The 17,136-nt window shown below is 30.3% G+C and overlaps 1 protein-coding gene across 2 annotated transcripts in view; it reads right to left on the bottom strand.

Annotated features, from left to right (window-relative positions):
* Positions 1-2,553: 2,553 nt before the first annotated feature.
* The window catches only part of LOC126770071 (ras-related protein Rab-37), an 80,967-nt gene continuing 66,384 nt past the window's right edge, over positions 2,554-17,136 (bottom strand). The window contains exons 1-5 of one of the 2 annotated variants that reach the window (XM_050489221.1): positions 9,263-9,475; positions 8,812-8,922; positions 7,987-8,095; positions 3,280-3,390; positions 2,554-2,964 (exon numbers count right to left, since the gene is read on the bottom strand). In XM_050489221.1, coding sequence (XP_050345178.1) covers positions 2,723-2,964; positions 3,280-3,390; positions 7,987-8,095; positions 8,812-8,922; positions 9,263-9,475 — 786 coding nt within the window. In that variant the 3' untranslated portion in view covers positions 2,554-2,722. Of the gene's footprint in view, positions 2,965-3,279; positions 3,391-7,986; positions 8,096-8,811; positions 8,923-9,262; positions 9,476-17,136 lie in introns of those variants that run through there. The other variant, XM_050489222.1, reaches the window with a different exon arrangement.

The raw sequence follows: 17,136 nt of genomic DNA, 5'->3' as shown, positions 1-17,136 counted from the left end.
TGAAAGTCATGATATATATATATATATATGACATTAGGATTTAATTAACAATGTCGGACAAAACAAAATAAACTCTTAACGGAATTTAAAAATAAAACAAATTATTTTACTACCAACCAAAAAATATTGATAGGTACTAAAACAAATTAAATATTTTTATGTTATATTACACAGTTAACATATTACGAAACATATTGCGTAGGATGACAGCCTGATAGGTAGACGAAGAACATAGATTTTCTCTCGTAACTCAGTCTAAAATCAATTGTCACATTCATTAAAATAATAAACACTTGTTATAAATTATATATTTTAAATATATATCTCCAAAATCAATTTTTTTAAGTAGGTAGGTACCTAAGCGAAAATCGAGCCATACTGCTTTTGGCATATACTAAAAATTTTGCATACACAATATTTAGGGAGATATTTCAAATACTTAGTACTTAATACTCATTAGAAAAACAGATAAAAATAATTTATGTAAATATATCAGCAAGCATTACGCTTACTCATTAAGCTTATCGTTAAAGTTATATTGTGAAGGGTGAGGTACCTAAGTACCTACATTTAATTTTAATGAGGTTTGTTTTTTAAATTATTTTGGGTCAACATTATAATAAATGAAACTGTACTGACTTTTATGACGTTATTTATATAGTAATAATGCATTTATACACGATGAACAAACACTCGACATCCTTAGTATTGTTTGATGAACATTCGCTTACAAACGACTCACGTGTGCATTTGCAACAATGGGCAACGTTAACGTTGTATAACGGCATTCGCGATTCATTTTGAGATTTTCTGATACTAAAGAATAATAAAGAACCTTGTAGATTATACAATACTTCTAAATTTAATTAACAGAACTCAGCTATAACAAATTCTATTTTGACAGTGTGAAATTTAGACTTGAAAAATATGGTAAAAAAATGTCATAAATTAAAAAAAAACATTCTATTTTTCTCAAATCGCCTGTTCATATTACACTCGCGTTTTCATCACTGTCGTTAGCAAGAGTCGCATTCACCATTGAGATTTATAATTATAAGTAATAAGTTGATGTAAGAAAATGTAAAGCATAGCATAGTCAAACGCATATCTTACAAAGTAGGCAATAAACAACCAGTTAAAATGTCTTAGTGGCTCATATTGATTAGTACTAGACGGGGTAATGGTAAAATCAATTATTGCTCTCAGCTATAATCTATAATCTTGACGATTTAACTATTTTGGTAGTTAAACTCCATGAACTAGAGATGGGTGATTGTTATAGAAAATGCCATTGATTTTTTTGAGTTTTGAGATGTCGGCGCGATAACACTAAAATATAAAAGCAACGATTGTGTATTAAGCAATATTATTTTTGTATTTAAATTATTTAATAAAAAAATCATCTTCATATAACTGAACATATATATAATATATACTAATATATTATATAAACTTAGATATACTTTATCTTTATACCTACAGATTAAAAAGTAAGTACGTGATGTCCCCCTTTACTTTACTTCACTTTGACAACATAATCGTCTAGTACGGATTTTTTTTATAAGTTTGCGCAACGCAAGCTTTCTCAATTTAGTTACCAATATTTTTAATGAAATGTCTAATACACATATTCCCTACATGTTAGAGAGCACACATTTAAAGGGTATAAGTACTTTTCACACACATCCACATAAGCGATACTAGTATTTTTAATTATTTTTTTCTTCCTTTAACCTATCGCTCTTTAACAACAATGTTGTCATACTTTATAAATATACATACTATTAAATCTCTGAGTTTCTTTCGCCGGTTCTTCTCAGGTCAGCGTATTTATTTTCCGAACCGATTGTAGTTTCTAACTTAACAATTAATAATGTAGGTAATGCTTTTATATTAAGCAAAGGATTATAATTTATACAGTTTTGTCTTTAAGACCATGTACCTAGTATATAAAGGAATGTCGAAATATGTACCTATATGATTTGATAGACATTAAAATTTCTTAGGATTTATTTAGTAAGTACCGACGCTGCATTCATTGGTGCTTAGCGATATTAAGCCTTAAAATGAATGCGATAAGAAGCATAAACGTGAAATTAATATACCCTTTAGTAGTAATCTTACTTCATATATATATATATAACAAATCTATTCCACCAATATTTTTATTAGCACATAAACAAGCGACTAACGTTTATTTGCTTTCATAAAACATTTAGCTACATTAAATACATTTTCTACAACACAAAGTAATAAAGGAAATATTATTCCTAGAGAATATTATTCCTATAGAATTTGTTTAGGTATATTATAAAATCCAAAGTTTACATTCATTAATTTCTTATAATATAAGTATGCTTAATAATATATCTCAAGGGCGTACTATTAACTTATTGCTATTTAATATATTAAAAATTTTATGTATTGTGCATATCAATAACATTAATTTAATTAGAAAGCAAATAGTCTACAAATAATTTAAATTGTTTAAATATACTTTATATAATTAAAAAATCATATAGAAAAAATATCGAAATATGCATTATCAGCCTTATTGATAAAATATTGTGCTTTATACTGTGCAACTTATACATAAATAGCCTTTACAATCGGATACAAATTCAATAATAGAAATAACGAGCCATTTTATAAACACGTCATTAAGACCGTTAATTTGGTCCACTAACAACCGCATTCGGAATTCGAAAAATGCGCGCGAAATCTAAGAACATGGCGGACACGAAGACCGTTGCTCTTGTGACGGTTGCGCGCGCACCGCTAGCCTGGAGGGGTCGACGGGATTTGCTTTCGCGACTAAAGCGCGCGCCACGTGAGCAAAAGCGTCTTCAACGTTGAGGCCGGTTTTCGCAGAAGTCTCCATAAAAGCGACTTGGTACTCTCTCGCTAAGCGCTGCCCCTCCTCCCGCCGCACTGCCCTTTCGAGTCCGCTGTCCGACTTGTTTCCTGGAAGAGAATTTGTGCCGCTCCGCTTGTTAGTGGATTGTCGGAGGCATTAAGAACTTGTGCGTCTTGTTGTTTGAAAGATTAGAATTGAAAGTATATACTCTACTATAGTTATATTTTAATGTATGAAAATATTATTCAATGCTCTAATTGCTAAACTTTCATTTAAACAATTTCTACTACTTTACTCTACTTTGCTATTAAACTAATAAATACTTTTATATCACATCGTAGGTAATCATTTTGACAAGCTGTACACTTGGTGATATTTTAATATTTATAAAATACATTTGTTCTAAGCAGTAGGAATGTTACCTAGGAGCATGATAACCACGTCGTCCTGCGCGTATTCACGGATCTCCCCAAGCCAGGCTCGTATATTGTCGAAGCTGATCTTGTTAGTGACGTCATACAACAGGAGAAGAGCTGTCAACAAAAGACTCAACGAAAATAAGCATAAAATGTAACTTACTTTAAGTGCTTTTTTTAGGGTCTATCAAAAAACGTAACCTAATTTTTCAGTATTGTCAATAAGCAACGACTTGGAGTACATAATACGTTTTAGTATTGACCCTACAGGTTCACAGCGACTCCAGATAGCTTGAAAATGGGACCTGATACTCAGTTACAAATTAGGATCCTATTAAGCGAATGCGACAAGAATGGGAGCTCTGTTTTTATTTACTGTCGATGTTTCCTCACCTTTTTATTTACAATAGGTATTACATATCAACCATCATTATTGGGAATATTAATTTCATTGTTCTCAGAAGTTCAGAAATATATATAACAGTATCGTAGTATAGTAATGTAGGTATTGAATTCGTATCTCGAGTTTTAAGATCTACATGATTTACAGTATATGTTTTATACAATATACTCCGATTGTAGAAAACGTAATGACCTATCTACTTACATATTATGAGTAGTGTTACAATTTAGTGAACTAATAGATTAATTAAAAATACATACTGTCAAACTTGTTCTTAATTTAAAATACCGTTTTAAATCAGCCATTTAAATAATAGAGTTCTTAATATTTGTTAGGAATGATTCTTTCCGTTGGAAAGGCTTATAAAAGTAGCCTAAGGGTGGTTCCATATCAATTTGATCAAGATCTGATTATGTGATTTAAAATGTAAAAAGTATGGACCTTGGTCCAAATATCCAACAATAGTCTAATAAATACTGAGTTATTATTTATAGTTATAACTGTATGAAAAGTCATGTTTTTGTACCTTTTTATGCGAAAAATATCGTTATTATATGTCATCGCCAAGTGCGCGATTTCGATAAAAAAAAACAAAACAAAGAAAGAAAACACAAAGCGTGTTTCAGGTACACGATACAACTCTCGGTAAACTATTATTATCTTTCTTATAGTCATAACTTAAAAAAAAAAAGAACAAAGAAAGAAAACCCAAACGTGTTTCAGGTACCTGATACAGTTCTCGGTAAACTATTATTACTTTTCATACGGCCATAACTTAAAAAAGACAAAGAAACAGAACACAAAGCGTGTTTCAGGTATCTGATACAACTCGAACCAAACAAGATACAAGCCATGGAACCCCTTTCCAACAGACAACAACTTATATGGATGCTTATAAATAAAAAATAGAACAAAACTTGTTTGTTTATTTGCTAATTGCATTCGTTATGTTTCTTTAATATCATATGTTAGTAATAACAATTAAAGTCTTACAAGCTGTAGGGCTCATCAGCAAGTTATACTAATATTATGTCGATGGCAACAAAGTAGATACGGACATCTGCATTTTTGTAAAAATGCTTTTTTAACGAAAAATAAGCTTGTAATAACCTTATCTACAAGTCTATATTAAAGTTTTTTGAATTTTTCTAAGTAATTACAATTATCTGGTACGTAAATGAAAACATCTAGACTCCAATTTTAAAAAAACGCCGTAGTAGAAACGGACATTTGAATTTGTCTGCCTTTATTAGGAGTATCCACAGATGATTGAACCGCAAACAAAGACATCAATCACTTATCACTCTTGCGCATACGCGGTTACGCGGTTAATTTATCGCACTTTTTGTTAAAATTATATTGTTGATAGCACTCTACATTTATGTATCCCTAAAATATTAGTTTCAATCAAGATACCTACCATGATTTTTACAAAAATATCAAACACAGTAGCGTATTAGAATCAAAAGCAGTTGACGACTCAGAATTTGAATAATAACTTAGTTTATTCGCACCTCATCGTTAACGTTTTGATCTCTTTTTTCCATTAGAAGTAATTTGAAAGTGATAATAATTGTTGAATTACAAGATTTTTTTTAATTTTATACTCGGTAACTAATCTTTAATAATATAAATAAAGTTAGAGTTTGTTTGGTTGAACGCGCTTATCTCAAAAAATACCGGTTCAAAATGAAAATTATGTTAGTGTTCCCCTTTATCGAAGGCTATTATTGTATTCAACATCAAGCTACAAACAATAGGAGCTAAGCATCAATATAAAACGTTGCAGAAACGGGGAAAATGTATTCGTTTTTGAGAGCTTCCGTTGCGTGCGCTCCCTAAACGGTTAAAGTTAAGTAACAATCATGTATGCCAGAATTGTTTTTCTTTAAAGATAAAAAAGCATCCACGATAGCATATGTGTATCATTTAAGGATGACTTACTATAACCTTTTTTTTATGGTAATCAAATTAGTTCTAAAATAATCCATTATTTGCGTAGATCTTCTCATTGTTTTGTTAAATTTATAATTACACGTTTTTTTTAATAGTTAGTTAATCATTAGCACTTCTTTTTTAAATACATATTTACCTTTCAGTTTTAAAAGGATACAATTTCTTATGAAGGTATCGTTTGCAGTCATTATAAACAAAGCACAGATACATTAAAATATGTCGGAATAGATTTAAGGCAATTCAGTTTTTCTCATGGCCAATTGTATGTTGCCCTATCTAGATCTAGAAAAAAACAATAAATACTAATATCCCACGAAAATTAAACTAAAAATGTTGTTATTACTGAAATACTATAAGTCAGCTTTTAGTGATTTCTTCAAGTTATACGTGGGTGAAACCGCGGGCATAGTCTGATATTCTGTAAATTTCAAGGGTTATACTTTTAAGAAACAGTGATATTCATTTTTTTATCTATATGTTAGCATTATACTTTATTAATATTAATTAATAAAAAATGATTTTCTTTGATAGATAATCTAAAGTATAATTTACTTAAAAATAGTTTTGATTTTTTTTGTCCATAAACCAAGATATATAATTATTATGAATAAATAATAAATAAAAACAGTATTATTGCATATGCATTATTATTAAAACAACACATTTGTGTGGTTTAGGAAATTAAATGAGTTTAACTGAGAGACGTAGATGAAGCTATGTGAAATGTTATATACAAAGTAAATGAAGACATCTACAAAATTTTAGTCTAAAAATGTTAAATACTGTTTTTAATTCGATTAGATTTCTTTAAATATCCTTAAAAAATAGGTTGTTACCTTAATCTATTAAATATTTTAATTAGAATGAGCTCTATTTTGATTACAACGAATAAACGGATATCAGGCAGATGTCTTCTTTTACGTTGAGGCTTTTACAAAGTAAAAAAATACACCTACATTATTTCAGAAAAACAACGAAATTGCGATAAAACCCGTAATACAATAAATAAATAATTATTTTAAATCATCATGGAAAATTTCAAGTTCATTGATACATAAATGTCGAAATGGTAACTATTTTTTACTTAATGTGTATCTACTTTGCTGCCATCGATATAATTTATGGACGATATAAACTTTGTTCATTATCATGTCCTCCTAACCGATTTCGGCCACGGCGGCCATTTTTAAGAGAGATTAGTCAATGGCGCATTATACGGCATAGTGAATATGTAGGTGTGCAAAAATAAATGCACTCTCTATTCCCTCACACTCACGATCCGATGGGACGGGAGTATAAATTATCTTTTTCTATGACTACCACCTTCTGTTTTATTCTTGTATTTGAGAGACTTATTCAAACTATATTAATATTTACAATTGTAATTTCTTATTTAATTTGAATTTCTGTATTCTTTATGGCATATTTCTTATTTCTGTTTTTATTTTATTTTTGATTTGTATAATTGAAACCTCTTTTTGTAATTGTGTTTGGGAATGGTTCTCATGTAATCGGTTGTGCAGTTAGTTTTAAGTTTGCACGATTGGAGAGAGTTCAAGTACAGAACTTGTCCAGATTCCAAGCTGACTGAGAATTAACGACAGAAAAATCCAAATTTTTTTTTTATTGACCCGAACTTGGATTTGCACCAACGAGGCAGTCAACGAGTCATTATATTCTAAGGATAAAAAAATAAACACAGTTTATGTATCAAAATAATCATATTAAAAATGAAAAGTGTATTTATAACAGTATGAAATCTCTGCTGATATTTTCACTGGCAATACTAATCTTATTGTGAAATTCGGAATTTAGATAATTGACATAGGTTACATTTCTCTTATTTTGTATTAATATGTTTTGTAAGAGTTCTGCTTAAAGTAATAATTCGAATCGAATATTTTTAGTCAAAAGTAGTTTTGACCAGGAAATGTTATAAACACATCATAGTCATACATACATAATGTTATATTTTCAAATACTCGAAAAACCACGTGCATACAGCATACAGATGAGATCGCGATCAAGAGGGGTGTGAGGGACGCGCAAGTGAAATCTTAAATTTTGCTAGTTATAGACGCGCTCTTAAAAAAGGTAATGCACAATGCAAGGTACATGGCAAAAAGCCAGCTCCCGTACCGGCATCGAGGGTCTCTACCTGAACTATTTTATTCCGACGCTGTTTCAGATTATTGAGTTTTTCACATTTGCCACAAGATGGCAGTAGTAGTATCAAATATAGTAAAAATATTTTTTCACATTGTCTATACTAAATGTAATAAATTTAATATTATTATGTTAATGTTAAATAGAAACATATTGCTTTATTACATACTATAAATAAATAATTATACCATGAGCATCTCTGTAGTAAGCGTGTGTGACGCTGCGAAAGCGCTCTTGTCCAGCGGTGTCCCATATTTGAAGCTTTACCTTTATACCGTCCACTGTCACTACCTTATTCTGAAAATAGATGGCGTTAGTAGTATTTCTTTTGAGTTTTCCTAGTCTTAATATGTAAATTTATTATCGTCGTAGCCTTAATTAAATTAGATAAATTAGCCTGAAATAATATGCTATCACTAACTCAATTTAAAAAAACAAACATCAATATTAATTAAAAAATAAAAAAGTTTACATTTTTTTCTCGTCGCAAATTTATATTTTTTAAAGATACTATTATTATGATACATAAAAAAGAAACTTAATTAATTCTGCATTAGAAAAATGTTGGCGCTACATTTTTTTTAATATAAAAGAAAACCAGTTCACTGCCTTAACAGTGACGGCACGAGATACCATAAATCAAAACTAAAAAAATAAATAAAAAAACATTGGGGCCGCAATAAATCACTCACTCGAGAAGTCGATTCAATCACAGCTGTCATGGCTAAGGGGCGGGAACAGAAAAAGCGCGCCAAACTTTAACACCAATAGCGTAGCGGCGAACGAGTCGTGTATCCCCGTGAGTGGCCCATTTGAACTCGGAACCCTCGGATCATTTAATTGTTTTTTTTTTTGTTGAAATATAGAACGAATAAAAACTATTCGCTTGTATTGTTTTTATTGATATAAAACATTTTTGCAATTTTATTAACAAATAAAATGAATATGAAATAACTACATAGTAAAATAATAAATGGAAGTTTTGAAATGTTTGTCTTGGGAGTAAAATATACCCGGAAGTCAATTCCAACGGTGGAAATGTAATTGCCGGCGAGAAAAGTGCCATCCCGGAAGCGAACGAGCATGCACGTCTTTCCGACGCCGCTATCACCGAGCAGCATCACCTGGAAATTGAATGTAGGTACATAATAATTAAAATAACTATTTCTAAAGCGGAATGGCTATAATTACCTACTTTGTTTTAATAATACTTTTCTTACTATTCATTAATGATTTTAAGATTTGATTATTATATATATGCAAAGGAGGTCACAATATATATTATAAACATGACAAAAGTCACGTAAGTTTGAATTAAATATTAATGAAATTACCATAAATAATTGGATATTCAATACATTATAGAGAAGTTATAGAAATTCTTATGTTTTAAGCCTTAACAGCTATATTAGATGGATTATAAAAAAAAAACAATTAAAACAAGAACCGGTTAAAACAACTAACCTTTCCAAATACGTCATATTTTTCATCTTGTTTCGTCTGATTCCAGGGCTCAGTCGGTGATGGTGGATCACTGTGAGGCATGACGCCAACTTCTTCGCTTTTATCGTCGTCCTCTCTGGCTTCTGGAAGATTCCGAGCCCACGTGGGCCTGACTCTCCCGACTACAACTCTCTTCTCCATTTGTCTTTTATCTATAGAGTGTGGGTTCCACATTGTTTGAGCACTTTTTTTTTATTTACTTTTGTATGTTTTTAGTTCACTATTTGTTTTTTTTTTTAATTAATTAAATCCATTTCATTACAATTTTAAATTTATTGAAAGTTTATAGAAAAATGTGGTCTTAAAAAGGATAGAGACTGTAGATTCGGTTATTATTAGGTGACCTATAAGGTATTATATATATATATATATATATATATATATATATATATATATATATATATATATATATATTATATATATAAACCCACACACAAAATGTCTGATATACTTTTTATAAATTATTATATCGTTTAGTTCATTATTGAGTCACTTAACGAGGGAGGTAGATTTGCATATTAAATGGGTTCAACTTTCACGTTAAGTAGAATTGTTATGTTTATATATATGTAGGTATATTTGTACGTAATTAAATTATCGTCATGTGCAAAAAAAATTGAATTAGCTTCTTACATTACTAACTCAATTACAATCAGTGCTTAATATTGTACTGTTTATAAAACTGTTTACTGTTTTTAGAAAAAAATTTAAAAATGCTACAAGTTAGCTTTCTAGGAATTATTTAGTGATGTTATACAGTAAAATAAAAGTTTTACATTTCTCTATACTGAAATGGGCGTTCCTCTATATAATAAAGAATTATTATAAATACATCTAAAGTTACTAAGCAGTTACCATAGCAACAACAACAAACAGCAAAGGGAATAATATAATACAAATAAATCTACCGTAGGTACTTAATGTAATTAATTTTCCTGTTCTCCTTATATAAATATAGGGAGAATAGGAAAACTAAAGCTAACGACCTTGCGCATACATATTATGATTTTATAGTACTTCAATTGTATTCGAGATTAGGATAACGATTATAAATGAAAATTAATATTAATATTCTTTATTTATGTAAATTTCGTTGTACAAAATTTCTGAACGAATTTAAAAAGACTACTGTCCTTTTTATATCCACACATTAGAAAGAGATATCATTAATCATATCATATTTTTATTTCTATTTAATTTGGTTAGTGTACAACAGAATCGTCGTAATTAAATATAGTTTAATTTTTACATAGAAATTGTTATGAATTTTATTAGCAATTTAGTCTAGAACTTGTATACTTGTGTGCAAAACCAGACACTCCGTCATATAAGAATAAAGGCGCATTTAGTATATTTTGATTGTAGGAGAAGCATAACTTCCTTATACGGTTTAATTATGAAAATTATTTTGAACTTAATAATTATTGTGTTTATCCGCACTACAAAAGTTCTTTTTTTCGCTGGATAAAGGCATTTACGCGTTTCCCCACCTACAAGTCCTGCGTATAAATTATACCTTATTTAAATGTACATAGATATTATTTTTGAAGTCAGCTTTTTCCTTCCTTTTTTTCTGCTTTCAAGACGTGAGTGGGCCTTTGTCTTTGCCCAACATTAAAACATATACAATCTGTTACTTGATTGAGGCTTAGATTTTGGATACGAAACATTATGGATACGAAGAAAAACGACGTAAACATATATTTTTTATTATTTATATTTTAGCGACCGCAGCTTAATTCCACGTAATTTTCAAATCGAAATCTTTTAAAAATTAGAAGTTTACTATTTGATTGCCAAATTAAAAACTACCACCGGTTCATAGAAGAAAATGACCTGAGAAGAGCTAGCGAAAGACACTCAGCGGTTTTTTTTTTATTCAAAGCAAAGTCAAAGTTTTAATTAAAATTGAAGAACATTTTGATTAAGTTGGTTTCAAATTAAATTTTTAAAAACTGTGACATTTTTTTCACAGACAATTTATCTACAAAAAATAAACAATTATAAAATATAAAATTTATTCGGCAATGGAATTATTTTATAAAATTGCACCTAATATTAAAATTCTTGATAAAAACACACTTTGCCTTCTCGGTGCACCAGTTTTTGACGAAGGTATAAAGCCTGTTCTAAATGATAAAATAAAAATATTTTTGGACAACATCGACAGTTTGGGCATCTTAAATTGTCTTATTGCTTATACTATTTTAAAACACTGTGTTTTCGTTCTAAAATTAATGTACATCATACGCGCGGGCCCAGTCTGGAAATTTCCTGGCCTTACCAATAAAATCGATGCCATCCTTAAATATTCTTTAGACAAAATTCTAAGTTTATCTTTTGATGAGTATTCCTAGACCTAAGCTACACTTCCGATTTGGCATGGTGGCATCGGTGTGAGTAAAATTTCAAGTGTTGCCCTTCCAGCCTTTCTCTTTTTTGTACATAGCATTTCAGGCCTTTTTTCACATATTTTAAAATCAAATACAGTGAAAATCACAAATGTTGCAGAGGCAACAAAAAACTGGAAGGTCAAGTGTCCTAATAACGATATCTCCAAGGAAGTTATCAAACAAAATCTTTGGGATTCACCACTATTTCACGTCACACAACAAAGTTTGACTTAAAATTTAGCAAGTGCAAAAAAACGCTTTTAGCTTTAACAACTAAAGAGTCAGGTCACTGGTTACATGCGGTATCTTCTAAAAATCTTGGGACGTTTTTAGACAATGAATGTTTTCGCATAACAATAGGTCTACGATTGGGAACACAGTTATGCATTGAGCACAGATGCCTGTGTGGAAAAGAAGTTGACTCTTTCGGCTTATACGGTCTTTCTTGTCCAAGGAGTTCAGGTAGGCTTTTCGGTCACGGTTCTCAAAATGATACAATAAAAAGGGCTCTTGCTACTATTGACGTTCCTGCTCTTATTACGCTCCATTATTCGTGATGATGGCAAGTGACCTGATGGACTGACATTGATTCCCTGAGAACGAGAACGGGCCCTAACGTGGAAGGCAACATGTGTTGACACACTGGCTCCATCTCATATCAGGGAAACAATGTTAAAGGCCGGATATTCATCTCTTATTCCAAATAATATTTTTGTTCCGTTTGCAGATGAAACGTTTGGACCTTGGAGTAAGAGTGCAAAAACTTTCATCAAAAATATTACACCCCGTCATTGCCTATACTGGTGATCGGAGGGCTGGTTCATTTTTGGCTCAGAGTATCGTAATTGCGATTTAAAGGGGATATGCTGCTAGCATATGCATATATCATATATAATATATGCATAGCATCTTGCCACCATTTCACGCGGTCACGATTTGTTTAGTAGCTATTTTTAATCTTTATTTCTATTTATTTAAGGCTTTGACGTAAATATTTTTTTATACGTTAAAGTTAATTTCAAAACTGCTATTCAATTCAAAAACATAAGACATGTAGGGCTATTCTGTAAAAACAAAATCTCTTCGCAGAAAACAGTCGTGTAATGTCAGAAAGTCGTATGCGACGCTGACCATAATGATTATATCATTTTGAGAATAAACACATCAAAATAATATATCATTATAAGCCGGTTGTCATTTACTCTCAAACAATTGTCAAAATCTACTACTCACCGAAAGAAACACCACAGACCTCGAAAGAAATCACACAAGTCGGTGAAAGAAACTTAACGCAAATATTATATATGTTTTTTTTGTGTATCTGTGTCATCTGAGTCACGAAACTTTCGCTCATAGATAAGTTTTGTTTATTCTTTTCGTGAATTCAATATGTACCTATAACTTTCGTTTTATCAAACTTCGTTTCTTTGTTTATTATTGTACACATAACATGAAAAGTAATCAAAAAATACATATAAATACAAAAACTGAATATAAATCAAATTCCTTATATATTATAATATTAGTTTTTTTCCTAATTAATTCGGCCAGCGACAAAGCGCTATAGCGTCCGTTGCTTCCGGAAAGCTTCCATTCATCATGACCATCTGGGCGATTAAATTAATAGGCAATTTGTACACAGATAATTAGCTCTGCACAAAATTTATCTGCATCTTTATAACCAGCCTAAGTGGATCCACTATATCACTTATTTTAGCGAACATCAATACTTTGTATTGCTGTGTTCTGATCTGATAGATGAGTGAGCCAGTGGAGTTATAGACCCCAGGGCTATAGATCCCATGTTTGATGGCATATTGGTATAAAAAGTCGTTTATACTTCTTTCAGTAATAGTGACATGGTGTTTTTGAAGGTCTGTTCATGGGAAATTCAAAGAACATTTGTAAGTAATAATACAATTTTATTAGTTGGCATTATTATTGCTGATTCAGGTAAACGAGTTCATTTTCAGTTATTTCCTTATCTTTCATCTTAAGATTGACATCCCCTTTATCTTGTACGACCCTTATCAAACGAAAGAGATGAAAGCAGATCCGTTAAACGATACCTGTTGCTATTAATTTGACATCGAGAAATGATTTACAATCTTTGTTACCGAATTTGAATTTAAATAAATTACTTTTAAAAGAAAATTATAGTAGTTTAACCTACATTTGTAATTTTAAAAAGAGTAGTACGCAATTTAGGTAAATATATATTTATTTTATATATGTTCATAAAATAAAGAAGATTTTTATGAAAATTGTGAGGTATGTGAGACAAGAAACAAGCATAAGCCTGTAATTTTTATTAGCCGATTACAAACAACACAGTACAATGTATTTCATTGTCCCAACAAAGAGTTACTCATAGAAATTTTCTGTTGTAAAATAAAAAATATATAATTGAGGAACTTTTGTGCTTAAGGATTTAAATAAATACACATCTTGGGAATAACAAGATCGCCTTCGGGCCGTTTCAAGCAAAAATATAATGTTATTAACTTGTAACTTTTATTATAAATCAATATCGATGAGAGCAAAAATAAAATAGTGGGAATGACAAGGTACTCACGAAACTTTATGTGTATATAACAAATCATACGCTGACGTTCCATCAAAAATATATGTTGGCGGTTTTTCCCAGCTCTGACGTATTTATTTCCAAACCGATATTTTCATCATTAATAATCAAATGTAAAGCTTACATACAATATACCTAGAATAAAGATTTTATCTTTGACTTCGAAATTCAAAATCGATAGCCTTTGTGAACGTAAAAGAACCGAAATAAATATTAGTTTCGTATTCGTATTTAATAATAGTGTAACTCGTACTTTGAAAGGCTATAAAATAGTCGAGTATTTATAAAAAATTAATATAGATAACAACTCAATTAAATTTAAACACCTACACAGATAACAAAGCCTGAAATATAATCACCATTACAAAAAGTATATCATATAAAAAAATACAAATATATATACAATTGTATAATTTTTTTTTTTTTTTTTTTTTTTTTTTTTTATAGAAAAGGAAGGCGGACGAGCATATGGGCCACCTGATGGTAAGTGGTCACCAACGCTCTTAGACATTGGCATTGTAAGAAATGTCAACCATCGCTTACATATCCAATGCGCCACCAACCTTGGGAACTAAGATTTTATGTCCCTTGTGCCTGTAATTACACTGGCTCACTCACCCTTCAAACCGGAACACAACAATATCAAGTATTGCTGTTTTGCGGTAGAATATCTGATGAGTGGGTGGTACCTACCCAGACGAGCTTGCACAAAGCCCTACCACCAGTAGAATGTAAGAAATTGTAATTGTATTGTAAATATACCGGATATATATACCATAAAAATACCGGAGAAAGAAAATATACCATAAAAATACCGGAGAAAGAAAATTTAATATAACTGGGACAATATGGAGACTATACTTGAAAGCTTTTACAATTTCCTTTGATATACTTGCACGGATGAAATACTTTCGAACGAGAATATAACACAGTTAATCAAATTTCTCTTCACAATACCCGTAACAACGTTGTGGGGTACCTAGATGCGTCATGTTTTAATCTCAATATACATCACAATTGGACGACATATTCGCAATAATTATTGTGACGTAATATTTTTTAATAATTTTTTTTTCAAGTATTATATAAATACCATATACATTTAAAAAAAAACAGGTATAAGCATAGAATAGAAGCAATATTTTTTGTGTCATTTGTGTCATTATGAAAAATAAAATTCGATTGTGACACCCCTATACCGCCAGCGGCTACCCTAAAATATTATAAAGAGGGTGAAAAATAACATTTAATTGATTCAATTATTTTACTTGGCTTAGAACGTTGTAGCATTTGTCTTATTATGATAAAAAAAAATACAGTCAAGTCGAGTTCACCTAATGTTCAGACTCAGTATCAGTGTTAATCAAGGAACGCAATTTCTAATCTTAACTATATCAGTGTATACCATTTGGTTTGTTCGCTGTATATAATAAACTAATAAATAAAATTTTCTTTCCTAATTATTAATTTATATTACTAAGTATTCGGCTCCGATTCGATCCCGGGATCTTTGGATCTGCATCCCGCAAGCCGTTAGGACAACGAGGCAAATATGTATCAAGTACGTAATTGTATTTAAAAAATAAAAGTAATTTTACAGAAACTTTTAAAGCTATTAAAAAAAGTCAATCAGTCGTGGTTTTATAAAATTATCATGTTTTAAATCTTTCGAACAGGATAATTGATGTGATGATAATTTCATTAAGTAATTGTTTTATAAATTAACGTAATTATAAACACAAAAAATGTTCATAAAAATTCTCTTTAAAATGAGTATTAATGTTTTACAACTTGTAAATTGTTAAAAATTATTTATTTAAAATTCATTTTAAGGACTCAAATATATACAAATAAAAATTGAAAATTGTTTCTATATAAAAAGTGACCGCGTGGAATGGTAACAAGAATGCTAGTAGCATTTTCCCTTTGAATCGCAATTCTGATTCTCTGAGCGAAAAATGAACCAGCCGTCCTGTCACTAGTAGAGGATTTTTTTTATCAATTTTATGTTTTAATTATAAATATTATAATATACATAATTTATAATTATATAAAATAAATTTACATCAATTTAAATTAAATTACACTATATTATAGGCACATTATACAAGTCAGATATCTACAAAAGACTTCAAAGATGAGATGAAAACCTTGGTTTATGATCGAAAAACTTTTCTCATTACACATATTACATCGGCTTAGAGGACAATAATTTTGAGATATAACTTCATTTGTGCCTTTGACTGTGTTAATAATAAAACTATTTGTTATGTTATCTATTTCCATGTACAAAAGCTCCTTTTTAGTACAAAAGCTCCTTTTTAGTACAAAAGCTCAGTATATAATTGTTGTTATATAAAAGAACATTCGTATGTAATATTGTCACAGATTAACTAAAATAAAAAACAAATATTCTGACTAATACTTAAAAAATAAAAATATACGATTTTGTTTCTCATTATTTTGTATTTAAGAGAAACGTTTTCGTTCATTCGATGCAGTCACATACGTGTGATAGAAAGAAGAAATAAAGAAATTTGAGTGTAAAAAAGAACTTGAAGAAGAACTTGGCTTCATAAAAATTGTTCGACCGAAGGAGGTACTAATTTGTAAAAAGTAAAATTAATTAGCTTGAAAATACGGCGAAATATCCCTGGTCTCTAATTATAAGGAGTAGGTTTGTGGAGCTTATCACCACGCTGTTCCATTGCGCGTTGGTGGATATACCTGACAGATGTTTATCCGCCACACGCATGTGTCACTTTTCCTTCACCGCCAAGCACGAGATAAATTATAAACGCAAATTAAGCAGATGTAAATTCAGTGGTGTTGCCCGGGAACTCGTAATCATCGGCTAC

This window comes from Nymphalis io, chromosome 8 (genome assembly GCF_905147045.1).
Source record: "Nymphalis io chromosome 8, ilAglIoxx1.1, whole genome shotgun sequence".
NCBI lineage: Eukaryota > Metazoa > Arthropoda > Insecta > Lepidoptera > Nymphalidae > Nymphalis > Nymphalis io.
This window is presented reverse-complemented; position numbering and strand designations above follow the sequence as displayed.